Raw genomic sequence first — 27,368 nt, 5'->3', positions numbered from 1 at the left:
AAAGTGCAAAAATGGAGGGATATTTCTTCATTGAGGGAGAAGTAGAAACATTTCAGGTTTGTCCCAGCAGAGGTGGGACCCTGATCCTTTTTGCAGCTGACTTTGCTCAGGGCACTTCCAAAACCAGCTTGTGCATGTGTGAAAAACAGAAGGGAACCCCAGATCAGAGGAGGCTTTTAGATGAAACACCAGCCTGTAAATGGAGGCAGCTGAATTCAGGCCTGGTTTCTAGCTCCTATACTTCTGTAAACCTCCTGATCCCTGGACCTCCACCTACTTGTTAGGACTAATCTGTGTCCCCACTCAGCAGCCAAGCTCTGAGCTCAGCAGGGGCTCAGGATTTGATTCCACGGCTCTCCTGCAGGGCCGCTTAAAATAAGTTTAAAAACAACCAAGGTAAAAAAACAAGAAAGTTGAAACTCCACCCGCCGTGTCCTGTTCCGGCAGCTCCTGCTCAGGGACGAACTGCGGGGAGGGTGGAAAGCTGCGAAAACGGAGAATGTCGGAGCGGGGATCCCGGGAATAGGGATGGGGACCCCGGCTCGGGGGCTCTGGGAGCCGCTCGGAGCCTTTCTGGGCGCGGTGGGGCTGGGGAGCCGGGGCCGAGCCGCGGCAGCGGGGCCGCCCCCGGGCGGGGAGGCGGGGCCGGGCCGGGGGACCCCGCAGCGCCGGGGGAGGCTGCGGGCGGCGGGAGCAGCCGGGACCGGCACGGGGACGGTACAGGGGCCCGGGGGGAGCGGGGCTGGGGGCGGTGGGGCTCGGCCTGGGACGGGGGGTTCGCAGCGGGACCCGTCCCGTCCCGGGGCTGCCACGTCCTTCCTCTCGGGGGTCCCGCCCGGGGCGGGGGCTCCGTCCGGCTCTGGGAGCGGGGAGCCCTTATGGTGGCTCCGGGCCGGCGGTGCGGACACGGGGGGTTTGGGGACCTCCCGCTACAGCCCCGACCCTGGTCGCTCCCTCCGCCGGCTGCAGCCCCCGCGGCCCGAGCGAGCCCAGAGCCCAGGCTGCAAGGGCCGGGGCTCCATGGCCGGGGCATCTCTCCGGGGGGCACCAGCGGCTGGGAACGGAGCTGCCGCCACTGTGATAGCAGCGTGAGGCCACCTCCATCCCCTCCAGCGGGTGACGAGGTGGTCCGGAGCCCGTGTGCCCGCAAAGCAATGAGCAGACCCCGCCGCTGCCCCCGGAGACCTCCGGGTGCCGGGATGGAGGGAGAGCAGCCCCCGCGGGCCTGGGCTTTGGCCAAGGAGGGATGGAGCGGGAGCCCCGCCGGGCTGGGGGGGTGGTTGCCTGCTGGGAGGCAGCGGGAGCGGCTTCGGAGCGCTCTGTGGGCCGGGCAGTCGGGCCAGGTTGTCCGAAGAGGTACCCACAGGACAGGCTGAAGCTGGGGTGCCCCAGGGTGAGGTCGAATCTGGGGAGCAGGGGAGGGCGGGATTGCCCGCTAGCCTGGCTGAACTGCAGGGATCACCTGCTTATTTTGTCTGTAGAGGCTGAAATAAGGGGGGGCCCTGATGTTGAGGAAGGAAAATTATGGCTGTTCTTCAGCTTGGTGGTGTGGCCGGAGGGTGAGGAGGCTGCAGCCACAGCCACCCAAAGGGATGAAGACAGCTCTGGGAGCACAGCAGAGGCTTTGTCTCAGACCTAACACAGCAGCCTGGGAGAGCACATGGAGGAGTTGAAATCACCTGCTTCCAGCTTCTAACCGGCAACCTCCATCCCTCGGTGTCTAACAGAAACACAGTGGCTCTTTCCAACAGGGTATCAGCAGCTGCCTCCTCTGGCATCACGAGATGCAAGATAAGGGCTGGCGGGTTTTTTTTTCTCCTGTAATCGATGCTTTATCTTGAAATGTTTGGAAATACCTCACAAGGAAGTTTCTCGTTGTAGAGCAGCACCACGGGGTGCAAACAGCACCAGGGAGGGAGGCGGGGGCTCTGCAGCACGCGTGGGAGGTGATGCAAAACAAGCAGCAGCACCGTGAAGCAATTTCCCGTCAGCGGATCCGGTCCACGCCACCCGTGTCTGAACCAAGTGTCATGCTCTTGTCATGTTTGTTGGGGTGAAACGAGGGGGATTTGGCATCCTTGGTCAGCCCTGAGCGGGGAGGTGACACTCTGCTCTTGTCCCTCAGACGTTGGCAGGGTGATGCTGGCTTGATCCAGAGCCATGTCCAGGTACCTGAAGCACTTCACCGTGGTGGGTGACGACCCTGTGCAGTGGAGCAACAACTATCAGAAATGGGAAGAGGAGGAGGATGCTGGGGAGAATGGAGAGAAGCAGCCAGATTCAGAGATCAAGCTGGAGCCCACCAGGAGCCGTGTCTCCTTCCAGGACATGATGAAAAAGCTCTTCAGCTCCCACAGGTTTCAGGTGAACAAACCCAGGCCAAAGGGAGAAGAGGGTGAGATTTGGCCAAAAGCACCTGTGACAGCAGAGCTCACAGGGGGGGCTGGGAGCTGCACTGAGCTGATGGACACTTGTGCTGCTGCCTCCGAGCTGGGCTGCCCTGTCCTGTGGGAAACGGGGTGGTGAGCGCAGATGTTTCCTGAGCGGTGACAAGCGTCGCTGCGCGCCCAGAGGCACGTGCCCTCCCCTGCCTTCAGCTCCCCAAGAGCCCCTTGCATCAAGCAGTGGGAAGTGGCTGGGTTTGGTGGGGAGCCAAAGGTTTTTTTACCAGTGAGACTTTGCAGAAATAACCCAGCAAGCAGGGGCTGTGGGAGTGCTGGGTGGGGGCAACAGAGAGCTTGGGTTAGGGTTAGAGAGCTTGGTGCAACCTGAGCAGCTGAGTGGGGCCGTTGGGGCATGTCCAGCTGAAGGCTGTGTCTGCTCCTCTTGCTGATCTGTCTGTGCTGGACAGGGTTCACGTTGGTTCTTCCTCTCCAACAGATCCTGATTGTCTGCTTGGTCATCCTGGATGCCTTGTTGGTCCTTGGGGAATTGCTTATGGACTTGAAAATCATCCTCCCAGACAAATATAATATAACCCCAAAGGTAAACTGCAAAGAAATGTCAGTGTGAGCCATGATTTCTCTCTCATTGGTGCTCAAAGCCCACTAGATAGGATGACTGGGCAGGCAGGATCTGTACCTTCAGCCTTGCAGAGTCAGCAGTTGCAGGCACAAGGATGAAGGTCTCACAGAGCTGAATTACTCTTGCTACTCTTCTCCTGGTTGTCTTCATCTGGTCTGGCTTGCCCAAAGCCACTGACTGCCCAGCTGTGCTTGCTCTGGTTGTCCCTTAGGGCAGAAGAAACGTCCCCAGCCCTTCTTGTAAAGCCAAACCAGATGTGCCCTCAAGCAGTGGAGGTTTTCCAGCCTGTCTCACTCCCATACCCACAGGAGGGTTTCCTGGCCCTAAACTTGCACTGTCTTTTTCCCCAGGTTTTCCACTACCTCTCCCTTTCCATTTTAACCATCTTCCTGGTTGAGGTGGGGTTTAAAATCTTCGTCTACCGCTGGGAGTTCTTCCACCACAAGTTTGAAGTGCTGGATGGGATCGTTGTCATCGTGTCCTTCATCCTTGATATCATCCTTATCTTCCGAGAGCACGAGTTTGAAGCTATTGGGCTCCTGATCCTGCTGCGGCTGTGGCGGGTGGCCAGGATCATCAATGGTAGGTGATCCAGGAATCCAGGATGCAGGAATCCAGCCCTGGTACGTGGTCTGGATTTGTCCACCTTACCTGAGTTATCTGGGCTCGTATCCTTGTTTCCATCTCCAAGCCACCAGTGAGATCCCTTGGTCTTGCTCTCCCAGCAAACCCACATTTTGCCCACATGGTTTTCACTGCTGGAGTGTGGCCTTAATTAGGCTGTAATTTCTTTGGAGCAGCAATAATCTGTGACCCCTTGGTGATGGGGGCCCAGCTCTAGCACAGCAACAATGGCATGTTCCCCTGAAAACAACCCATAATCTATTCTTGCATCCCTTTCTCCTGGAGGGGGTGGCTCATGGCTTCAGTTTGCCCCCCATGATCCTTCTGGCCACACTCTGACAGGGGGTCAGGATAAATCCCAGCCTTCCTGAATCTGCTTCTATAGCAGGGGAGGTTTTACTGCTCTGATGTTCTGCTGTGACTTCATCAACCCCTCCAGGGTTGCTGCAGGTAACATCCTGATCTCACTCTGGATCTTTCTCGCTTGGGTTCAAGGGGTTTACCATCAAATGAGGAACATAAGATGTCCCCAGATTAGACTTTGCTGACTCTGCTGTTGTAATTGTAAATTGCTGCAACTAGATGTAAATTCAGACACTTCCGAAACAACTGCAGCTGGAAACATTTTTATTCCTTCTCTGGGAAAAGGTTTTGGGATTCAAGACGTGCAGCAATGAGATGATCCCCAATTCCTGCATGAGACCTCAGCCCCAGTGCTGTGCCCACAGGTGCAGTTGGGTGGGTGCCCCGGGCAGCTGCCAGGATCCTTAGGGAGGGATGGCTGGGGCTGAGCCCATCACCTGCAGCCCCCCCCACTGCCCTTTGGATGGGGAGAATGTGCCTGATCCCAGCTGGGAAGAGGGAGGATGTGAAAGTAGCTCACAGCTCTTTTGTTTTGGAGTGAAAGTCAGAGAAACCAGCTCGGCGTGGGACTGCGTGAGCCACGGGGACCTCAGTGTCTCTTAGCACACCATTTTACAGCAGAAAAACTGTTTTACAAGTACATCTTCCCCTTGGCTGCTCCTGGTTTTCCCCTTGCTCCTTGCCATGCCAGCCTGCTTGGAGCAAGAGAGGGGACAAAGCAAACCTGCCCCCGGAAGGCTCTGGGTGTTGTGTGTGTTGAGGCGGAGGCGCCGGGCTCGGTGCCCCGCTCGCTGTACCTGGATAGGGACCCGCTCCCAGGCAGGTGGGGCTGCTTGGTGACCTCCATGCCAACAGGCAGCATTGCTGCTTAGTCTGCAGAGCAAGGAAGCCCAGACCTGCTGCCTGGGGTGCTACCAGGATGGCCCACCTCGCTGCCTGCCTTGGGCACGCTGGTCTGCCAGCAGCTGGGGGAGAGCTCTGCTGGGTGGGAAGAACATGATGTTCTTGATGCTCTTAATGAGCTTTTTCTTTTCTCCCCTTCTTGGAAAAGGGTGGGAAGAAAATGTCTTTACTGCGGGGGCTGAGTTCACATGGAATAACGTAACAGTTTTTCAGTAGAGAAGTGACACCTCTGCTGTCATGAGAAACTGTGTGTCCTCCCTGCAGCCAGGCAAGGAGAAGCCAAAGCCTTGAGGCCCCAGTGATGTGTCATGTCCCCTTCTACTGGCCAGAGCCATCTGCCCCAGGGCAGGGGACACGGGATGTGAGCCTTGTGCCCAGGCTGTGCTGTGCACTGCTGTTAGAGCAAGGCTCTCCAGGCATGAAACCAGGTAAAACTGCAGCCCCTCAGGACCACAAAGCTGCCAGTTGCCCCCCTGCTCCCTCCCCGCCCCCCCCCCGTCTCTGCTGAGGGAGGAAATTCAAATTCAGGATTTGAGTGACATTCTGAGTGATTAATCCAGCTCCAAGGCCAGACTGCCTCTTCCTAGCAGAGCACTGGTATCTGAATCCCTGGGGTGGATCATTTAGAACCCTCCTTGTTAAGAAAAGCACTTGAGAAGGGTGGTTTGAAGACAAGAGAAGTGGAGCTGGAGAGGAACATGTTCAACTCCTTGAGTACAGACCCTGTGTACTGTGTTAACTTCCTGCTTGTGGCTGGTTTACACTGCACAACAAATCCACTGTGGATTGTTTCTCAGGAATCATTTTATCAGTGAAGACCCGCTCTGAACAACAAGTGTCCAAGCTGAAGCAAGCAAACCTGCAGCTGGCAACAAAGGTTGAACAACTGCAACACAGCTGTGTAGAGAAGGTAAGAAAACACTTTTCACTGAAACAAGGTTTACCTACTGGACAAGCTGGCCTGGGATCCATTTTGCAAGGTTGTTGTCAGCTTGGTTTCCTCACCAGAAAGCTGTGGGGTCAGCTGGGCTGAAGAACCACAGCCCTGCCTGCCCTGCCCGTGCTTCCCTTAGCTGCCTGCTGCCCAGGCATGACTGCCCCTGTCCTACTTACTGGAGCCAGCTTGTCCTGCTTTACTGCAGCATGAGACAGATTTCAGCAGCTGGGAAGATCTGTGGGAACCTGGGAAACTGTTTTAAGGTAAGAGCTGTATTCATGATTAGACTTTTGTCTTCAACAGGAGCAAGAAATTGAGAGGCTTAACAAGATACTAAAGCAGCACGGACTCGTCAGCGAGCAAAAATAGGAGGCCAGTTTTCTGAAGTGGGGGAGTCTGCCCAGGAGAGTGCAGTGTTGAAACCTACCAGCTTGACCTGAAAGGTTTTCCTGTCTCTCTGCTTTCTCTTGTATAGTGTTGTCTATAAACATTTTCTATTTGGCCACTCTTTGATTAGATCTTGGGATTGCAAACAGTTTCACTGGGGAGTGAATCACAGGTGCTCCCTGTAAGCAGTGATTTCATAAGACCTCCTTGTACAGTTGAAACTGCAAAGTAATTTAATAAAGACACATCTTTACATGCTACACAGCCACAAATGTACCATTTATTTTAAGTAACTGAGGTTTCCTGTGATCATGTTCTTTTGTTTGCAGCATCTTGTAGAAACTTGCAGTGCAAATGATAAGAATCCAGGGAATTTTCTTTTCCTAGGAGCCAACTCTTCATGCCTAGTCCATCTCTTCTTTGCCAACCATTCTTTTCCCATTGTTGGTAGTTTCCTCATTTCTGTTGCCCCTCGGGCCACTTTGTTATTTATATAACATTAGTTTCAAAAATACCAACACACCACTCCTTTAGTTGACAATCAAATCAGCACCAACGTGGAGGGAGACACGTGCCATCTGACATCAGGTGAGGCCTTTGTTCTCAACAGCAGGTCTGAGCTCTGACTCTGCCTTCTCTCTTCTTCCATTTTATGGGTTTTTTCTCAGCTCACTGGGCTCAAAAATCACCACATTAAAAGAATCAGAATATGTAAGAACAAGATGTAGGTGAGTGGACTGTTTGGAACAGTCAGACTCCAAAAGAGCCATTAGAAAGCACATTTAAAAGGACCAAGCTGGTGTTTGAACACAATGTGAACTTCTTCAGGTACTAGAAGGTCCCTGTGGTGAGACTGGTTTATAGTTGAAGAGTTAAGATTCAGTGAGTGGCAATTCTGAAAGGTGTTGGCTGTAGCTGGTGTCTCCAACTGCTTTGAGCCAGAGTCAGCTGGAAGGGTCATTGAGCTGCTCTGAAATCATAACTTCACTGCTTGGATTTTAAAAGCAAGGTAATTAATTAGTGGTCTGGGAAAAATAGAAACATGTGGCTTATTCATCTATGAAAATAGAGAAAGCAGAGGCCTTATCTAATAGCACATGGTTACTTGAATTAACAATTTGGCTTCCCACTTCATGTGGGGCTTTTTCAGCTCTAAAGCTTCTGAGAACCCTCCCAAGGGCTCCCACCCTCCCTCTTGGCTAATTTTAACCCAGTGTCTAAGACTGAGAAGAAACTGGGCCCATCCCAGTGACAGCCTGGACCCTGCTTCTTTAGGAAACAGACTAAAAATCAGAAATATGGTCTTTTTTTTTTTATGCATACTTACCTTAGACAAAAGGAAAGAAAAAATCAAAGGGTAACTTGACATTAAATGTGGGCCAGGCTTTGTAGCCTGGCTCTGCAGGTAAGGAAATATCAGTGAAAACAACAGAACTTGTTACAGGGATAATCCTCTCTCTTCCTGAGGGAAGCTGCAATGAAATGAAATGGTCATTAGCTTCAGTCTTTGTACAACTGCTTTGTTTGGACTGGGTTAGATTTGTAGCTGTTATTTGTTGTTTGGTTGGGTTTTTTTTTCATATAGAGTCCCACATTTCTGTTCATGAAAGCTGTGTAGGTTTTTATTGCAGCGTGTTTTGGCAAGCAGCCTGCAGTTGTGTTTGAGTTGGAGCAGAAGCTGTTGGGTGCAATACACTCTAGTATGAAGTGCTACCCTTAGATAAAGAGATTAACTGGGTCACTTGCACAGCTGATACCTAAGCAAAACAAGTAATTCCTTTCACCTTAAACCCTGTAATTTAATTACATACCTGCTTCAATGGGGTGGTAGTGATTGTTGCTGTAACGTTCACTATCCTGGCTTGGGGATTGACCAGGGATCCATATTTAGTCCACTTCACTTCTATTTCAAGGGATACTGGTATTTGGCATGAGCTCTGAAAAGTGTTACAAACTCCCTCAATGTCTGACTGGTACAGAAGCAAACACATTAATTATTCATCTGATTATCCTGGCAGAGTGTCCCCAGGAAGCTCATTGCAGGGGGTTTCCAGAGCAACTCTGCCCTGTCTGTGCAGGCACCTGCAGCCCTGGCACAGCACTGTCCCTGCAGTGTCTCTAGAGGTGACAAACCAGCTCTGTCACCACTGCAGGCAGGACTGTCCTAACTGAGCAGGGCAGGACTTGGACTCTTTGTGATAGTGCTGAGCTGGCTCTTTTTAGCAGGACAACTGATTTCAGCTGGGATTGTAGGAAATCCTTCAGTTTGCCAGGGCAGAATTTTGAATTAACCATCTTAAATGTTTGTAGGCCTTCCTTCTTGAACTGTCAGGTTTCTGTTTGCAGAAATAATTCACTGTTTGGTTGCAAAAGCATGAGAAGCTGTCACGGGGGGTTGGTGTAATTTGGCACGTGCCAAAGCCACCAAGAGCAGGGGTTGTGCTGCCTCATGAGGAAAAGGGCTAGAACAGAAGATATTAAGAATAAATTTACTTTATGGGTCACTGAAGTCACTGTTTCTGTGCTTTAGAGGATCCTTGCTATCTAGCCTGGCCTAAGAGCCCCAAGGAGAAACACTGATTCTGCTGCTTCAGCCTTTTAACCTGACCTCTTGTGCTTCATCCCATCTGAAGAGCAAGACTCCCAGCTGTGGCTACAGCTCATTCTGTGCCTCACACCTTGTCCTGATCCAGAACTGAGGTGCCTGGATATCAGCTTGATTAAAAGTAAACCCTGTCCTCTACAGCAAGAGTGTGAAACTCAGCATTTGTGAATGTTCCAGCAGGATTTTCCCTCAGCTTGTTTTTGCCTTTTTTTTTTTTTCCCCTCCCCCCCACAGGTCTGAGAAACCTAAGCTGCTTCTGCAGCACAGGTGCAGATCAGGACAGAGGACAGTCAGAGTGAAGGGAGTGGTAGCAGTGGTGTAACTTTCACCTGTTCTGAAGTGAAGAGGTGAGTTATTGGCACCCAGTCCAGCACATCCTGGGCTTGAGAATTTCCAAACGAGGCCACATATTCAGGAAAGCTTTGCCCCTTCAGTACATCCAGGAGGGTCTGAGTCAAGGGCTGGCATTTCATAGCTGCAGTAATTCTTCCAGAAAAAAGAGAAAAGAAAAAAGATAAAGCAAAACCCCTTGGTTTGGCACAGGAATAATTTCTTGCCCTCGTGCACCGTTCAAGCCTTCTGGCTACAACTGCTCATGTACACAATCTCTTAAAGAGAAAGACCATTCTTAATTAAATGTTTTTTAATATTTAAATACTCCATTCCCAATACTCCTTCAGCTGTATAAATATGCTGGGACCTGATAAGATTCTAATGGAAAGGGATTTCAGAGGGTTAAGAGCACTAAATTAAACACCTCCCGCCCCCATGTCCTCTTACCGTAACTTGCAGCCTGATATCATGTTATAACCAAATAATATTGGGGTTCTGGCCCCCTGTGCTGCCAGACAGTCCTGGTTGGATGTACTCTGCAGAATGGTGAGTTGATTGTATTTGTTGGTGTTCTGAATGATGCCAGATGTAAGACACAGTTAAAGGGAAATTCAGTACTTGGTGTGTATCATGAAGAAAAAGAATCCTTAATCGTATCCTTGAAATGTATCTGAAAATGCTCTAATAGCTCAAGATTCCTCTGACCCTGTGAAGCAGCAGTGGAGCAAACAGAGGAGGTCTAAATCTACCTCACTGAGGAGTCCCAGGAGATGGCAGTCAGGACTGAGTCATTTGCTCCTTTTTAAACAGCCCAAAAAGCAGTTTTGCTTTTGTTAAAGGATAGATACATTTTGTAGGTGTCCATCCTAGAAAGTGTTTGTGAAGATGGAGCAGAACAAGTGCTGCAAACAACATTTCACCAGGGAAAGGATATCCTTGGGGCCTGAAGCCTGCTCTTATGGGCAGTCCAACAACATAGCCAGGATTACCACTGAGAGGGACTGGTGTTGTATCCACCTGCAATGCAGACATACGGTATCAGTTCTTACCCTGTACTGGAATGGCTGGAAAACAAATATTTCACTTATTTTAGGATGATGATGATTATTAGGATTATTTAGGAACAGTGGTAGCAGGAAGGCTGCTCTGTAAAATTACAATAGTAATCTAACCCTGGGGCAGGCTTTCCTTTCACTGGAGGCAGTTCTACATGACATGACTCTTCTAAATGTGAAAAAAGCAGACTCTGGAGACCTTCATTGCCCAGTTCTGAAATGTTGCCTCATTTGTCTAGCCAGGGCAAGTTACACTTTACCTTGCTTCCCAACAACTGTTCTGATTCAAGTTTAATAAGTTTTGTAATTAAATGTCTTTCAACAAGTCATCCATAACATCTCCAGCAGTCACCTGGGTAAAGCTGATCTCAAAGCTCTGCTGGATTGAAAGTGCTTCTTTGTTAATTGCTCCCAAGACAAAAGCAGCAGCTGCTTCTATTATTTCTCCAGTGTCTGTGTATGTAATGTGATAACTCACCTGGAAATGAAACATTTTAGATATTAAGTACAAATACATAAGAGTACCAAACTAGAAAAAAAGGAATTTAAAACTAGGTAAGTACTGGTTTCTTGCTTCCTGGCTTGGGAAACACAACCACATGTATCTACCAAATCCTCAGCTGAGATAAGAGCCCAGAAAGTAAGAGGAACTGAAATAGGTGGCTGGGCATTCTACAATGTCTGGGCATTAAAAAGACAAAGACCTGCCTTGATATCTGAGGTAGGAGAGGCTTCTACAAGCCCTGGTACTTGGGACTGACCAGACACTGTCCCTTCTGATCTAAATTCTCCTACAAATTAAGACACATGGGTTGGAAATACTGCCTATTTGTTCTAGTTTGTCACTCATTTCCTGGCTGCAGAGGGAGAGAGTTTCAAGAAGAGGAAAAAAAAAAAAAAAGCTGTGGTCTGATCTGACAGACAAAAAGGTGACACCAAGTAGCCACATCAGCAGATTTACATATGAAGGATGTTACCAAACCAAGCCACCAATTAGCAGTGGTCAGAAACGGATCTAGGGTTAGAGCCTCTTAAAAACCAACTCCTTGATAAACCTCCTGTGAGCAGAAGCCCAATGTTCATCCATTTCAGATGAAAAGATGAGCTGAGCTGCACTGTGCTTTCCTGTACCTGAAGTCACCTCCTTCCAACCATAGTGTAGATTCTAAACTCAGTAACAATAGAAAAGGATTTCATCCTGTCTCCATGTTATGCTGCATATAATTATTATTTTGTTGCAAAACACTCTCTCTCATCCCAAAGCCAGTGTTCCTCCTGACATGTCTGCTCTGGAGATGGCACCTTGCAAGGCCTTTCTCACATCTTTGTAACTGGTGAACCAGAAATTATTTGATGCACACGTGGTTTCCAGCTAGTGTGAGGAGGAAAAGAACTGTTGTACTTACCCTAAAAACTACATTTATGCACAGTTCATCCAAAATCCTAGGGAGCCTGAGGACATCACTCCCATTAAGTAAAGTCTGTGTTCCATTCAGGGACTGGACAATCACAGACTGGACAGTAACATTCACCTGAAAAACAAATTCTTGTCATTTCTGAATCTTGGGTATCATTATTATTTTTTTTTTTCTGTATTATCATATTTGTGACCCTCCTGGGTTATTTTCTACAGAGACAGGAGTCAATAATCCCCTGAGCATCTGCTATGTCAGATGGATTGCTGAAGTTCAACCAAAGGTTCCAATTTTTTAAGTAACTAGAGAGAATTACTCAAAAAGAGAGAATTTTAGATGAGGGCAATGCATCCAGCTGAAATGTTTTCAGATAGTATTTTATCTTGGAGTTGCTAAATATCATTACTGATAGCCAATTAGAATATTTTAAAATGTATAGGTATCTGATTAAGTCAGTAAGAAACTCTCACTGACTGTAACCAATAATTTTGCCCCCAGCTGTTCCAACTAAGTTAGAAGGATACTCACCATCTGACTTGATTTGGGCACCTAGAGGGGAATAAAAGAACAAATTCAAATCATAGCAAAGGTGTGACCCATTACAAGTAGCAGTTAAGCAATTAAGGCTTAATGGCTTTGCCTATTTAACTCATTATCTTTACATTAACTTTTACGTGGTGGAAGTCATTGGATGGGCACTGCAGTTCCCACTGTGAAAGTAACTGGTGTTTGTGGCTGGGGGGCAAAATCTCCCACTCCAAGCCTCTTCTTCGCCTGCCAGTAACTGGAAAATCTCTTGGTGACTTCCATCAGTTTTCCATCAGGCTTTTCCCGGTAACTATCCAGGGTGTTCAGCAAGGAGCAGGTGACTCGTGTTTCCCCTGCACACCCTGTTTGCAACCACTGACAAGTTGACTTGGAGCAGGAGGGCAGCTCAGCTTGGTGGGGCTGTTACTGTGCATCGTTTGACCTATTGAGGGCGTCTGAGAACATTGTTGGTGCCGCAGAGCTGGGCAAAACCTCTTGTCACCACTGGCAGCTGAGGGAGGCTTAATACAACTGCCAGGCTGCTCCCACCAGAAGAACCGAAGAGGTTTTGTTGTCCCACTCCGAGGGTGATGGGTCCATAGTTTCAAAGTCTCTAAACAGAAGCAGTTACACAGCAAGTGGATGTGCACAACTGCCCCACTAGAACATCTCCACCAACTTTTCATGGCAAGGCAGAAATGTCAGCCTGGGGCCACCAGTCAGGCCTGCAACATATTCACAGAGAGCTCCATTTTGTCAAAAGATTTATTTTTGTGACTTCCCAACGAGTGTTCGATTCATATCTTTGGGAAGGGACAAAAACTTGGGCTCTGACCGTGAAACAAGTTCTGCAGAATGATGTCAGGATCCAGAGAGCAGTCTGCTCATCTAACCTCACAGCAGAGGCCACCTCCCTATGAGCTGGAGACCTGAAGGTGGTGCAGGTAAAGTCACATATTTGTATCAACACCTGAGGCACAGCTCAGCCATCAGAACCAGCTGTGTGAACAAAAGTGCTTGTGAAGCTTCAGTTCACCCTTCAGGGAAGGCTGATTTTTCTAACTGGGGCAGGGGAATGATCACAGCTCCTCAGATTCTGTTTGTGACCACGGTGTGAAGCATTGCAGATGTAGAGTACCCTGGCAGGGGGTGCCAGGCACCCCCAGTGCCCCAGGCTGGAGAGCAGAGATGAACTGCACCGATTCCCAAGACTTTCACAGCACTCAAGCTGGACTCACCATGATGGGTTTTCCTGCCGGACCTGCTGTCCCAGTTTGCTCCCAGCAAGCCTTCCTGATGTGTTCTGTCATTTCTTCTGCCGGCAGCTCCACCTGCTGGCACTGGAAGGGCTCCCTCCTCTGCCCTGTCCTCACCCTGTCCCCAGTACCAAGCCACTTTTCTCTTGTCACATCCCATCTTCAACTCCCTTCAGGAAGGAGAGCTTCCCACAGACCCTCCCTAGCACCTGCTCCACCTTCTCCAGATCTTGCCTCGGATCCTGCCTGAACGTCCAATGTACTTTGGACAGAAATCTGACCTCTCCCCAGCTGAGGAATCTGCAAGCAGCAGGTGGGTGACACGTTCCTTGCCGCTCTGGTGGGGAAGGGAATTAATCTTTTCATCCAGAAACATCCAGCTGCTTGAGCCTGTCCTGAGGTGTGCTTTCTCTTTCTGGTTTTGCCGCCACCAGGAGTTCCAGGTTTGGGTGCACATGAGAACACTCAAAGCCCTCCATGGTAGAGTTTTCTTCACCTCTTCCACAGGAGGATGTTCCAGAGGTGACACCTGTGAGCAACCCTTTGCTGATTTCAATTAGGTCCTCAGCCATCAGGAGAATGGTCCCAGCTGGGAGAATGTTACCTATTTAGTGGGCTTTTCTTTCCTGCTGATAGCTTTGGGCTCTGTGAGGAGACTGGAAAGGGTCTTTAAGCAGTGACTCACCATGGAGTACTAATTAAATTAATTTAAATAATCACATAAATTAAAAACTTGTTGATGGTGGAGAGGATGCTGTTTCTTGGTGGCCTTCAGCTTCTGGCAGGAGCTCTCAGGGTAAGACATGATGCATTTCAGTTTCAATTTTAAATGTATGGGTTTTTTTGTCTTCTATCTGTTTGGGGTGTTTATTCACACAATAGAGATCATTCTCCAGTTCAAAAAAGGAATGAAAAAGTAAGCTTAGCTTTGCAAACTAACGCCAGAGAGGATTTGGTAGTAGAGTGGTTACAAACCAACCCACTCTCAGTGGGGTAAAAGGTCATGTTCTTTGAGGTGTGTGCAATACCTCACTGTTGAAAACTGAGGCTTGTAAGAAGGTGTCTGTGCAGAGGATTCCACCTTACAGGTTCTTTTTTAAAGTACAAAGGTTTGCCAGCTCTTTAAAGCTCAGATTTCTTAGAATTGTGCACTCTGGGAACAGACTTTTGGAAAAGCTTGAACGTGCACAAAAGCAGGAACTGCTGCCCCTGCAGGAAGCACTAGCTCAGGGCCACAAGCTGCTGTCTTCGAGACTGTTATTTTGTTGGCTAAGCAGAGAACAGTCAGTGCTGCTGTGACCAAAGACTGAAACAAAAACGCTTCCAGAGGCTTTCTGTACAAAAGCCTGTTGCATGGGGAGTTGTTTTTTTCCCCCCCTCCCAACTCTCAATTTAAAAAATCCAAATCAAACACTGTACCCTTTAGTCAATAGAAGCGACTTAATTCTGGAGATGCAAAAAGATCAGTAATAGATAATATGCTACATGTTTCAAATCATACTTACTGCTAAAATGCTGGAGTTGATGTAGAAGCCCATACTCACTGCTTGGATGCTGCCACACGTCTCCACACTTACTGACCTTGTGCATTTTGTAGCCTGGTTTACTAAAAATGCTGGAAAAGAGTCACAAAGCACTGCTGAAGGAAATTAAAAGGGTAATTATGAAAAGCACAAACACAAAACAATGCAAGAACCTCAAGCAAAAGTGAAGGGTAACATCATTCCCATTGCAGAGCAGGTTTGATGTGAGATATAAAGAATGAGCTTCCTCAGATCCTCCAAAGATGCCAGCAGACAAAATATTGCTTCTTAACAAGAGAGGCTCAATAAAAACCAGACGATTTATTACTTCATCTTTTGAGATCTCTTAAGATTATGTTTTTTTTCTTTCCCAAGAGACATTTTGCTGTGGTTATTACCATGATTGTTATGATAACATAGTAACAACAGTGGGTCTGGAAAATGCTGGGTTTTGGTTGTGGCTGTGGCTTTAGTTGGGCTTTTTTTTCCCCTCCCCCTCTGCAGATTTTCAGGAAACTGTGCGAAAGGTTAAAATGTAGAGCTCAAGCCTGACTTGCGTTGCATCCAGGCTGTGAAAAGAAGCTCTTTGTACCAAAGGAACATCTCACAGAGGTTGCCCAGTTACGTCTTGCTCTGTGTAATACCCTCTTCCCTCATGGTGTCACCCTTGTGCTATTTTATTAAATCAATTATGCCAAATAGGATATTTTATTGTTGGATAAATGACTCATTAACAAGACTCTCAAATGTTTACATATCTAACTTTTACTATAGATGCAACACAACTTCCAATCTATGTCTAAAAAAAAAACCCAGAGAAACAGAAGCTGTTAGAAAAATACTTGTTCTGCATCTTTATCTGAATTTACATTCAAGTCTGTGCCAATTTATTGATTGACTAAGCTCAGGACAGGCAAAACACTCTAAAGCAAATAAACTGGAATTCAAATGCAATTTCCAACCTGCAGGATTCACATCTGAGCACCAAGAGGTGACAACAGGACTGGGCAGTCTTAGAAATGCATCCACTGTCTGCACAGGAACACCAAACTGCCAAAGAAAACAAGACTATTCAAGCACACAGGTGTGTTTCAGTCCATGGAAAGTTTTGGAGCATTTTTAGTAACAATAAACCTGAAGAAAAGTAGTACTTGATTTCCACTACATACTCAGTGTATGCTACTTTGTGCAGCAGTTCTTATTTTTTGAAAGATCTTTAAAAATCCAGTTCACTTTTTAAGTAAGCTAACACAAACCACGTCTCATTTTTACATTTCTGTATGTAAAGACCAAATTCAAGTTTGCCTTTTCCACAAGAACTGCACTTTTTTTTTTTAATTTGAAAAGCAGCTGCAAACAATGCTCCCTTCTTTTATGAAATAATCTAATACCAATTGCATCAGATAATGATTTACCTCATATCTGTAAGTTTCATTTGCATCAGCAGGATGTTGAGCATCTGGGTCCATGTTCCAGGTGTCGGGCTCAGCACTGAAAGCAGCACTTCCAAACTGCTCAAGCAACTGATCAAAATTTTCAGCAGTAGGCATTTCAGGGGAACTGAAGGAGAGTGCTTGGTCATCTGTCCAAACATTTTAAGAACAACACAACTTTTAGGAGAATAGAGAGAGTATTTAGTAACAATTTTTCCTCCTGGAGTTGTTAAAAACTCGGTGAGAGAAAAATACCAACACAGCTTTTCTTTAAGAAAAGCTTTTCTTGTTTTTTTTCCTAAGAGAAAACCTGGGCAGTGCTTTAATTGGTCATTTCACCCAGATCCATGAAAGCCCAAACTTAAAATTTCAGAGGTAAACCCCTTGCTTTCAAAATCATGGTTCTAACACATGTTCCAAAACAAAGACAGAGCATGGAAACTCTAGACACTAATTGACAAGTACTGAGATGACTATTGCACAGTCAGAATTAAACTGAGAACACAACATTGATCATTTCCTACTTCACTACAAGTCACTTCAAAGCTGGACATAAAGTTATTAAAAAAAAAAAGGCAATAAACAGGATTTTTTTCCACACAGAAGACTAAGAGTTAGAGATGTTTTAATTCCAGAGTTTCACAAGTGAGAGGATTGCAGCATCAGGACTGAGAACACAGAACAATCAGTTTTCTGACAGGTTTAGTTTCTTTTAATTTTTGTTTTTGGTACCTAAAGAGTTTATTAAAAAAAAAACCTAAAATTGGTAAAAACCCTCCTTACAGTTTGTAGCATGAATGCAGAAAATACTGGGATTGACTTGGTCAGTTAGTTCAAATATCCTCTCTGGTGGATTTGCTTCAACATCAAGTGAATATACAGCAGCTTTCTGACTACACAGGTGGCTGTCACCCCTGCAAACAAAAATAATAAACTCAGTGATCCACTATAAGTCAGTACTGACCACATTTTCAAGTTCTTTTCATGTACTGAGACAGCATTGAAAAAGAATGAAAGAGGTTACTCTTTTTAGCACAGTTTGTACAGCAATTGTGCCTCCTTGGGAAGCCTGTGTTGTTTTATACTGGGTGCTTAGTAATTAATAATAGAGAATTCTCCAATGTATTTTTATCTAGCAGAGGAAGCAGTGTGAGCAGCAAGATGAAGAAAGCTAAGAGACAGATGAGGGGGAAGGGAAGAGCCTGACTAATAATGTTAGAGCTAAAATAAGAAGTTGGATGGGATCCAGGTGGTGTGAGACACCAGAAACAGGGTGCACCACAGGCCAGGTGCAGCTCAGGAGCACTTGTATTTACACAGCACAAGTGGGAAGAGTGACCTTCATGGTAGCTGATGGCATGTGGGCCAGAAAAGAGCTCAGATTCCTGAATATTGGGGTAATATTCACTTTGGGGGGGGGGTACCACGAAAAAAATCCTGATTGAGATGCACTTCAAAGAAATGTCAGAGGGAGAAATAGGGAGGTGGAATAACCCCTCGGGGGTTGACATCATTAAATCACTCTTTTTCTGCTCTGTCAGAGACTACACAGCCTCTTCCTTGGGATCAGCCTTTCAGTAACTAACACAATTATGCAAATAATTATGTAAATAATGATATTCATACTAATTGCAGCCATTGGAAATCCCATGGATTTTCATGCAAAATGAATGTTTTGCACAAGAATTTGGAGAAAGAAACACAACTTCATTTTATGCATTTCTAGTTGACAAAGAATAATGACCTGAGACAATTAAGCTGTGACTCAGGAAGGCTGATTAGACCTTTCTGATGTATGTAAGTAGGGTGTAAGTGGGTAGCAGTAGTCATTGTGTGCAAGAACAGTAAGAAACCACAGTCTGGGATGATTGCTAATTCCATTTTCAAAGCACCAAGAATAAAGCCCACTGTTCAGATTGGCACAATTTCTACAGAAGGTGGGTTGAGGAGCTGTACATAGTGTTCTGAGAAGTCACACAGAGATGATTTATTTTTTTTTACATGACAATTTTGAAGTGAGCTTTCTTAATTCCTTAGTGGGAAGGTGAAATGGGGTGAAGGTGTTTTCTGATAAACTGTAAATAGTAAAGGAACAGCTACTGGCACGACTCTGTTGATATAAGGTTACAAGTTGCTGTTTGTAAAGGGACAGCCTGGCAGGGAGGCAGCAGGTTGGGACACTGACTTGTAGAAGTGGGGCCAGAATGATGCTAAAGCTACTTCATTAAGGCCTGAATTGATCAAGTTTCTAGCTGATATAAACCCCAATGAATGAGGTTACTGATAAATTGCTTATGACCTAAGGAGGTGCCAGGTGGTCCCATGGTATCAGCTTGCTTAACTCCCAGACAATGCATCACACTGATGCAAGGCTAAAAATGCAAGGGCAGGTTGGATGGGGCTCTCAGCAACCTGATTAGTGGTTCCTGTCACTGCAGGGGGCTGGATCTGGATGATGTCTGAAGTCCCTTCCAACCCAAACTATGATTTCCCCAACAGAAGTCATCACCACCTAAGCACCCAAAGACAGTAGCACAAGGAAAGAGGAGAAAAACAAGGAGTGTGAGTTTTAAAAAAGGGGAATAAGAGAATGGGAACTTTGCTGTTCTAGCTGGTTGGGATCAAAAGTTTACAGGCCTAGTGCAGGAAGGGCTGGTGAAATGGCAGGGAGGAGCTGGGATGGTGGGGGGAGATGGGTTAGGAATTGGTAAGGAGAGGACACAGGCAGCAAATAAAGCAGGATTTTCTCTGTCATGCAGCTCTGGATCCACTTACGTGACAACAGGGACTGAACATGTAGTGAAGAGGCTGAACTCGGCTGTGCTGCAGTCGGGGTCACAGCAGCAGTTCACATCACACTGTGCCACCAACAGGTCACACACACACAGCTTGGCCACTGCAGGAGAGAGGTACATTAGAATGACAATCAGAACTTCCCACACTGCAGCATGTTCCCTGACACTCTCATTTTTCACCCTGTCTTATTTCTGACAATGGTCAAAAGTCTGTACCCAAATTCACATGCTCTTTTTTTTTTCCCTGTTTAAAGCCCTTTTAAAAACCCATCTTTTCTGCTACTTAGCAAATCTATTGGGAACACAATAACAAAACCAAGGGCATAAAATCTGATGGTGTGTTCCCTGTGAAATAAAAAATACACTTGAGTTCAGAGGAGTTTTGAAGGTACAAAAATACACTCAGCCTACTGGGGGGGAGGGGGGGGAAAGAGAAAAAAGAGATACAAAGGTGTGCTTGTCTGCTTGTTTCAGCTTATTGGGGGAGAAAAACCCAACCCAAAACATTGATAGAGCAGTGAGATGTTTACAAGTATTGAACGTGTCCCAACTCCCAGTAATATATTTTCCTGATGTGGCAACGTAACCATAGTTGACTCCTTTGAAACTCTTTTTTCTGTCTTGGGATCCTGTGAGAAATATTGGAATAGTACAGGAAGGAATTGCCAGCAACACTGCAAACTGTCTCCTTAACCTTTATTTGGTAACTTCTGAAAACATTCTTAGGTTTTCAAGTTTATAAGTACAAAGAGCAGGTGTTACTGCACTGAACTGTTCAGGAGAGTTGCTGTTCTGGAATAAATCTAAGCTTAAGAAGAGCAGAGAATGCAGAAAGTTAAGACCAGCACTCTGTAGGGAGGACATTCTGAGAATGACTGTTCATTTAACTGGTGTTTCTCTTATTTCAACTTGACTGTTGCCCATTTCTCCACAGCTTCCTGGGTGCTCTCTGACCATCTGAACAGTATCCAGGTATTTCCTGGAATCTGTGAAGTTCTGACTGTTCTGCTGGCTGCGTTTAGCACTGGAATCCTTGGCTCACCTCGTAAACCAGGGCAGTCCAAACACGGGTGGTTAGATTGCAAGGTTGTGTCTCTGAGCTCTGGGGTTTAATTCTGTTTTCCCTGGGGAGTTAAGCTGCGGGACGTGTTTTATTTGGCAAGTACTTTAGGGAAGCTGGAGGAACGGCGACAACGCTGGGAAATGAAAAGCATCCCTGCCAACCAGCGGGCGGCGGGAAACACCTCCCGATCCCGCAGCGAGAGAGGTGTGCCCCGTGTTGGCAGAGCCCGGCGGTGTGTCCGTGCCCCGGGGGACGAGCTGGGAGCCGCCCCGGGGCGGGCGGGACCCCCGGGGCGGGCGGGAGCGCGCGGGGCTCCCCGTGCCCGGCTCCACGTGCGGGGCTCCCCGTGCCCGGCGCCCGAGCGCTCCCGGGGCCCGCCCGGTGAATCCCCCGGGCGAGGCCGGTCCCAGCGCCGGGCGGCTGCCCCGCGAGACGGAACCGGGCTGTGAGGGCGCCGCGATCGCGGGAGACCCGGAAGAAAAGATGCCGTGAGCGGAGCTTCCCTCAGCCCGGCACCCGCCGTCCTGCCCCGCACGCCCCGCCGCACCGGGCACCCACCGTCCGTGAGCGGGGCCGGCCCGCGGCGGGGCCGCGCAGCGCGGGGGTCCGGGGGGGCCGCGGGTCCCGCAGCGCTGTCCGCGGGCTCCGCGTTCGGCCCCGCTGCCCAGAGCGGCGGCGGCAGCAGCAGGAAGAGCAGGGCCCCGAGCGCCGGCGGCCCCGCCATGGCGGCCGCTGCCGGGCCCCGCAACGGCGCGTTCCGGGGCGGGGCGGGACGGGGCGGGCAGCAGGGGAAGGGGCGGGCAGCAGGGGAAGGGGCGGGCGGGTCGCGGGGCCCGCAGCCCCAGGGCCGAGCAGCAGCGGTGCGTGAGGCTGCCAAGGAGGGAACCGTCCCGCTGGAAGGGGCCTTGCAGTCCAGCCGTAACCTAAATCCACCTGCCATAAGCTCATCTGCCTGTTCAGCGCTGAAGTCACGGTGCTGAGCGCGGTATTTCTTTTAAACACTTCAGGGATGTGACTGCTCCACCTCCCTGGGCAGCCTGTTCCAGCGTCCAGCCTGTTTGTCGGTAAATAAATCCTTCCTAATATCTAGTCTAAACCTCCCCTTCAGCTTCAGGCCGTTTCCTCTCATCCTGCCGTTACTCTCTGGAGAGAAGAGGCCTGTTCCAGCTTAGGCTGAGAAGTGAAATAATTCCCAAGTGTGCACACCAGCCTGGCTGCTTCTTGGCACTCACCTGTTGCACAAGAGCCAGTTATTGACGAAGGTGGTGATGAGTTGTGCAAGGCAGCCCCCGGGCTGCCTCACGCCGTGGAAGGCTACCAAGGTCCTTTGATGGTACCAAAGGGCTGGTAACTCAGGATGGGTTTGAAATAGCTCTGTGTTGTGTGGCAAAATCCTGGAGCCATCCTCCCCTTGGAAAGACCACATTCTTCTACAGACACGGTGACGTGAAGGTGAGAATCCAGTGTGCTGCGTGGTGCCTCAGACCTCGTGTGTCTCAGACAGAGTAGTCTGGCCTGGGTCTCCCTTCTGCATTCCTTCTGTTAAAACCACTATAGCATACAAGTTCTGTATTTGCCTCCTTCCTTAGAGAAGAAGAACTGTTCAGTCTCTTTGTTTCTTTGATGTTTCTGAGATTAGTTTGATACAGCTGGGAACACTGCTGCATTTCCTTTCAATAACGTCTTCTAAATGATGATAAAATGTGTTGGGGGTTTTCTTCAGGCTTGAAGAACAACAGTAACCTCAACAACGCTGCCATTTTGAAAAGTGGCTGTAAAATTGGGATCACACGACCCCTCCTTTTTGCTTCTCACTAAGGCTGTGCCAGGTCTGGCTGCAGCCATACAGGAGAATATGTGCCTGAGTAGGTTCAGGACAAGTGTTGGTGCCCTAGTCTGAAAACTCCAGTGTCTGTGGCCCTGCAGGTAGGCACAGGGTGCAGTAATCACCCCAGGACTTGTTGGCAGCCACTGGAGCTGGAAGTCCTGCAGCTTCAGGGAGGAGGCCTCAGGCAAGGAGCAGTCCTCTAAGTAGAGGAGACTTGTTTTCCTACCTGACAGTTAATAAGGATGAAGATGTTTCTCCTACCTGAAAGTCCTGCAGACTTGGAATTTGTGGGCTTGGATGGAGAGTGGTGCTGTTGATTGTTTATAATCGGTTGTATTCTGTATCCCTTGTTCAACTGCAGTGTCATCAGATGAGATAATTAATATTGAACACCCCTACTCGTTAACTTACACATTTCCGATGCATTTAAAATCAGTAAAAAGGGCTGTTGACAATGCTCAAGGGAAGATATAATTTAATACATTCTTTTTGCATCCAGGATTACTTTGCAAAGCTGATGGTGCACAGGGGACCAGACTCCTAGATGGAAACCAAGCCTTGCTGAAATCTGTTGTGAGCTGTTTCCAAGCACAGATTGCACCCTGAATGCATGTGGGCAGGAGCTGGATGAATAAGGAGGTATTATTTCTTCCTGCATCTACAATTGAAATAGAACAGAACTGTGCAGCTGTTCAGTAGCAAAATATTAATGTAATTAATCTGTTTTTCTCGTGACCTTTTCTTTCTTTTCAGAAGTAAGTTAGGCTTTGCTCAGACCAACATTTTACCTCACCTCTTCCCCAATACTTGCTATAAAAGAATAGAACAAATGTAGATGTTCTGTCACTTCAGTTTCTTCTTTATTAATGTTTAAATTGCTAACTTGGAATTTCTTAACCGTAGGATGTGATAGTTCAGTAAAGTCATGAAGCCTCTCCAGAAATATGCACACACAGACAGGCTGCAGAAAGTAAAGTTCCTGCAGAAAGAAACGTAAAGAAAATTGGGAAAAAAAGCCCAACCTTTGTCATCTGGAGAGGAGAAAAGCCAAGTATAAGAAAAAACACCGGAAAAATCCCACCATCAGAAAACACACCTGTATTAGGCTTCTGAAACAGGTTCCAAAGAACAAACTCCACAGTGTGTAGGACAAGATCAGGACATTAATAAATAATGCATGTTCTCCATCACAGAGTTTTTAATTTATCCTTCCAACATGAGTTGATTAATAATTAAAAAGGGTGCAGTGAGCCTCATGTGGGAAGTCCAATAAAATTAAAATTCAAGCAGTTTAAGAGGCAGTAGGTTGCTCCCTATTAAAAAACATGTTTAGGGATTGACTATATTGCTGTTTTAATAATATTTTAAGCAGCAAGATTTTGATTTTCATTTAGGCTTTATAGTGTGGCATTTGCAATCCAGCATTGCAGGATTAACTTCCCTCAAGAACAGTAACACCAGGGGAAGTGACTGATTACAAACACAAATAAAATTAATACATATGTCTTAATGAAATGTCAAGACTAAGCAAAAAGCACTCACTTATATTTCAGTTTCTCTCATCCAGCCTTACTATGTAACTTTTACCTTTTAAAAATTACTTTAGATTTAAATAATTTAATTAGTTTCACACATCTGAAATTATTGCTGCTCCTCAAAACAAAAGACACCAGGGTTTTCAGAACAGTGCTCCAATTTCTGTCCTAAACTTAGCTACAAAGGTGCAATTCTAAGTGAGTAACTGGTAAAGTCAACATCCTGCTCTGCAGCAAGACAAGAACAGAAATACTGCACACAGGCACATATAATTTTGATTAAACAGTTTAATTCTATTTTGGACATTTAAACTAACTCTGAGTAGAATAAGTGTAATAACCACAGTCTTCTAAATGATGGTGGATGAGGTGTTAAAGCTGCTTCTTGGCTGAAGAGGTGATGTTCTTTCTGAACACACCATATCCAAGGCTTTGAACTGACTCAGGTTTTGATGCTAAGAAGTTTTTCGTAACAAAAAAATGGTCAAAAGAACTACTCCAGTCAGCTAGCTTCTCTAGGAGGTGGTATAATTCCTGTTACTGTAAACTTTTAAAATTAGGAGAAGATCCTAAAGGGAAAGAGGTTTGGATGTGTGTTGCTTGATCTAAATATATGTTTTCAGCTTGATGCCACTCCAGTTGTACCGTTGACCAAACATCACAGCCCCTGTTAAACTACAACAGTTTGTATTTTATGGAGAAGCTGATACACAAATCAGGTCTCCAGGATTTCACAGACCAAAGGGGTTTGGGAGGTCCTGGCCCCCCATTCTGAGATGTTGATCCTCTGACTCTTCTCTTGACTATTTCATGTGGAGCAGTCTGCTGTCATTGTCCTTCTCCCATTAGTTTTCTCTTTGATTCTAACTGTGCTGCCTGAGCTTCTTGGTCTTTTCAAGGCAAACACTGGGTTTACTCTATGACAGATGACTTTAAAAATCCAAGTGGACAGGCATTTTTAATTAGAGTCAAAACAAAGTCAAATAAACTGCATTCTGGTCTCGCACAACATTAGCCCTTAAATAAATAGTGAGAGGCCTGGGCTGCCTCTGTACAGCAGATGGCATTACAGGTGATATCTATCATGCTCCAATCCCAAGGCCAAGATAGTTGGGAGGGAGGACTGACGTCAGCTACAAGTGAATCAGTCTTAGCACAAGCTGAAAATCTGCTGGTGCCTTCGAGAGTTGATCCCGTTGTGCAGCACTTCTGCGTAGCGCTCCCTGTTGCATCTGTTAGGCTGCCTGAGCAAGCCTAGCAAGAAGGGTTCATTTTGTTTTGCAGCTTAAATGAGCTGATGTAAACGGATCGTGGACTTTGAGGTGGGAAGATTCCACCCAGCTGCAGTAACCAGGGGGATGCCCTTTGCCCCAGTTTTTGTGCCAAATTTGCGCATTCGAGAATTTTAAACAAGTGTTGCTTGGCAGGATATCGACCCTCAGGGTACAAAAGTAATAGTGAGTGAGACAGCAGGGCATGTACTGGGAGGGGTCTACAGGGAGATCTATCAGGACGGACACTGAGCAGTGGGGAAAGCCAATTCTGTCTGATTTCATTTAAAATGGTCGTTCTTTCTCTCACAGAAGCTGAGGGATCCTCTGAATGAAAAGCTGTAGCAATTTTTCATCTGCGTCATCGTGCAGGAGTGGAGGATTCCAGCAAAGGTTACTAGTTATGTAAATTATGTTGTTTTCCTTGGCTGTCAGGACAAACCTGGATGGGTGACCAGGAATGGAGGGAGTGTGAACTGCTCATGGCTTGGGACCCCTTATCAAAGTACATCAGGCTCTGCCAAGTGTTTGACAGACTTGTGCTCACAGAGAGTTTCTCAATCTGCGAGCCATGGCTGATTGGCAAAGCTCTATGGAGCAGCATCCCATCTAGCTCTGGGAAACACGCTGTGATGAGGCCTGGAGAACTCAGGTCCAGTGGGAAGCGTGAGGGGGGATCCCAGGTTGAGAAGCACTGCACACACAGTCGGCACAGGACAGAACACCTGCCTGAGCAGAGCTGCCTCAGGGCTCCCTGGCACCACAGACAGTATTGAAAACTCCTGTGTTGAAGAAGAAGGTGTTAGGCCAGGCTGGACTTAACCTAGAAGGGACCTGGACAAGAAGGAGGAAGAATGAGAGTGAGGGGAGGGAAAAAATGCCTCAGGCAGGGGGGGGTTACTCTGGAAATATTTGCTTCCCTTTCGTGCTAGAGGGATGGGACAGGGTGAGGCAGCAGCATTTGGTTTGCTGCTCTGGAAAGCCATCCTGCAAGTGCTGTTTGTCATCTCACACACCCTGACAGGCCTTGGCAGCAGCACACCCTTATCTCCTGCATGCTGGTGAATTTGGCTGTGTGGCAGTTTCCCAATTCACCAGGGCTGGGCCTGGGCTGCTCTCTGTGTTCCCTGCAGCCTCCTTCTCTGCATTCCAAAGGGCAAAATAATTTTTAATGTTTTTTTTTAATAACTTTGGATATAATTCCAGCTTTAGGCAGAAAATTTTCATCCATTGCTTAAGCCTTTGGCAGTTTGAAGGGGAGGAATATTGTCCCTGTGAAGATACCCAGCAGGTGAAATGCCTGCCACCTCTTCACGCAATTACAATGACGTGCCTCAGTGATGTTCCCCATGGGCTGGGTTGGTGGAGGATGCCACACAGCTTTTCCTTTCCCTGCACTCAGCTTGGGGTTCAGGCTTCACACCTGCCCCTGCATTACTTACACCCATCTATTGTTTTGTTATTTACATATCTCAGGTTCTGTAACTCAGCAGCAGCCTCCTTACGTGCACGTTATGCGGAGGCATTACATGAATTTGTGCAGGTTGTGCAGAGCTACCTGCTGGGAGCTTCCAAAGGGATGAGCCATTTTACACACCCACGGGTGGAACAGATGAGGAAGCTGCAAAAGATAAGTTTTTTTGCTCTTGTTTTTTTTTAATGGTGGGTCTTTATTTTCAAGCGTTGATGCCTTGAAGTTGTTGATGTGTTTGAAGTTGTCCAGGGACACACACACCTGCAAGCTGGCTTGTTTGCATCTAGTGCTCCCCTGGAATTGGTTTTAGTGGGTGTTGTGTGGTGATTGCATCGTGTGGCCTTCTCGGGAGGGTTTTGTTTAGCATCCCAGTGTCCCTCACCCAAAATGGATCAACGCTCCAGACCTTGATGGGTTTCCACAGAAACCAAACATCACTGGCTGCAGCGAGCTGGCTCTGTCCCGACCTGCACCCGCTGGGGAAAACAGGAGGAGCTGGCCTTTAAAAATAAATTTTTGTCCGGTGTGACTCAGATAACCGTCCTTAATAGCCAGAAAGTACAAACGGCCGCCGAGTCCCTTCAAGTTATGCGGAGCACGCCAGACATGCGGGATAGGGGCGTGGAGGGCAAGTATCTGGGTTAGGCGCAGCGCCGGTGTTGAAAACCTAATGGGAATAATTACAGGTAAAAGGGGAGCGAGCCGGGGAACCCTGTCCGTGTCCGTGTCCGTGTCCCTGCCCCTGTCCCTGTCCCTGTCCCTGTCCCTGTCCCTGTCCCTGTCCCTGTCCGTGTCCCGGCCCCGCGGGGTCCGGCCCCGCTGGCGGGAGCGGCGGGGGAGGCCGCGCCGGCCGCGCCGCGGGGGCTGCCGGGAGCCGCCGGCTGTTATTGTCCCGCAACATGCAAATGAGGCGCGGCGGGCAGCCAATGGGGGCGGCCGCCGGCTGTTGCGCCTGCGCGCTGCGGGAGGGGCGGGGCCGACCCCGCCGCCCGCCCGCTGGCTCGCGGAGGGCCGGG

At 47.7% G+C, this 27,368-nt stretch overlaps 2 protein-coding genes and 1 long non-coding RNA gene across 8 annotated transcripts; 2 read left to right on the top strand and 1 right to left on the bottom strand.

The window, feature by feature from the left end:
* Positions 1-651: 651 nt before the first annotated feature.
* On the top strand, positions 652-6,498 carry HVCN1 (hydrogen voltage gated channel 1). Of its 2 annotated transcripts, XM_051633939.1 has the most exons (6): positions 652-717; positions 2,126-2,364; positions 2,881-2,985; positions 3,375-3,606; positions 5,712-5,824; positions 6,155-6,498. In XM_051633939.1, the coding sequence occupies exons 2-6, from the start codon at positions 2,161-2,163 to the stop codon at positions 6,218-6,220; spliced, it is 720 nt and encodes a 239-aa protein (XP_051489899.1). In that variant the 5' UTR covers positions 652-717; positions 2,126-2,160; the 3' UTR covers positions 6,221-6,498. The 2 variants fall into 2 exon arrangements, with proteins under 2 accessions (XP_051489899.1, XP_051489898.1); XM_051633938.1 differs by lacking the exon at positions 652-717 and having other exon boundaries at positions 1,250-2,364.
* Positions 6,497-21,029, bottom strand: TCTN1 (tectonic family member 1). 4 transcript variants are annotated; one of them, XM_051633934.1, is made up of 15 exons: positions 20,803-21,029; positions 19,162-19,282; positions 17,170-17,300; positions 16,369-16,535; positions 15,916-16,003; positions 14,936-15,045; positions 12,175-12,195; positions 11,638-11,763; positions 10,584-10,709; positions 10,111-10,193; positions 9,624-9,764; positions 9,173-9,329; positions 8,050-8,175; positions 7,566-7,710; positions 6,497-7,228 (listed from the first exon to the last, which is right to left on the bottom strand). In XM_051633934.1, exons 1-14 carry the CDS (start codon positions 20,966-20,968, stop codon positions 7,567-7,569), a joined length of 1,707 nt encoding a protein of 568 aa, XP_051489894.1. In that variant the 5' UTR covers positions 20,969-21,029; the 3' UTR covers positions 6,497-7,228; position 7,566. The 4 variants fall into 4 exon arrangements, with proteins under 4 accessions (XP_051489894.1, XP_051489895.1, XP_051489897.1 ...); XM_051633935.1 differs by having other exon boundaries at positions 6,497-7,225; XM_051633937.1 differs by having other exon boundaries at positions 6,497-6,915.
* Positions 21,030-21,065: 36 nt separating this feature from the next.
* Positions 21,066-27,073, top strand: LOC127391321 (uncharacterized). 2 transcript variants are annotated; one of them, XR_007891029.1, is made up of 4 exons: positions 21,066-21,696; positions 22,572-22,711; positions 25,191-25,271; positions 26,355-27,073. It is a non-coding gene; the product is annotated as an uncharacterized LOC127391321 (long non-coding RNA). The 2 variants fall into 2 exon arrangements; XR_007891028.1 differs by having other exon boundaries at positions 25,191-27,073.
* Positions 27,074-27,368: the final 295 nt, after the last annotated feature.

This window comes from Apus apus, chromosome 16 (genome assembly GCF_020740795.1).
Source record: "Apus apus isolate bApuApu2 chromosome 16, bApuApu2.pri.cur, whole genome shotgun sequence".
Classification (NCBI taxonomy): Eukaryota; Metazoa; Chordata; class Aves; order Apodiformes; family Apodidae; genus Apus; species Apus apus.
The sequence above is the reverse complement of the archived record's forward strand: the minus strand, read 5'-3'. Positions and strand labels throughout refer to the sequence as shown.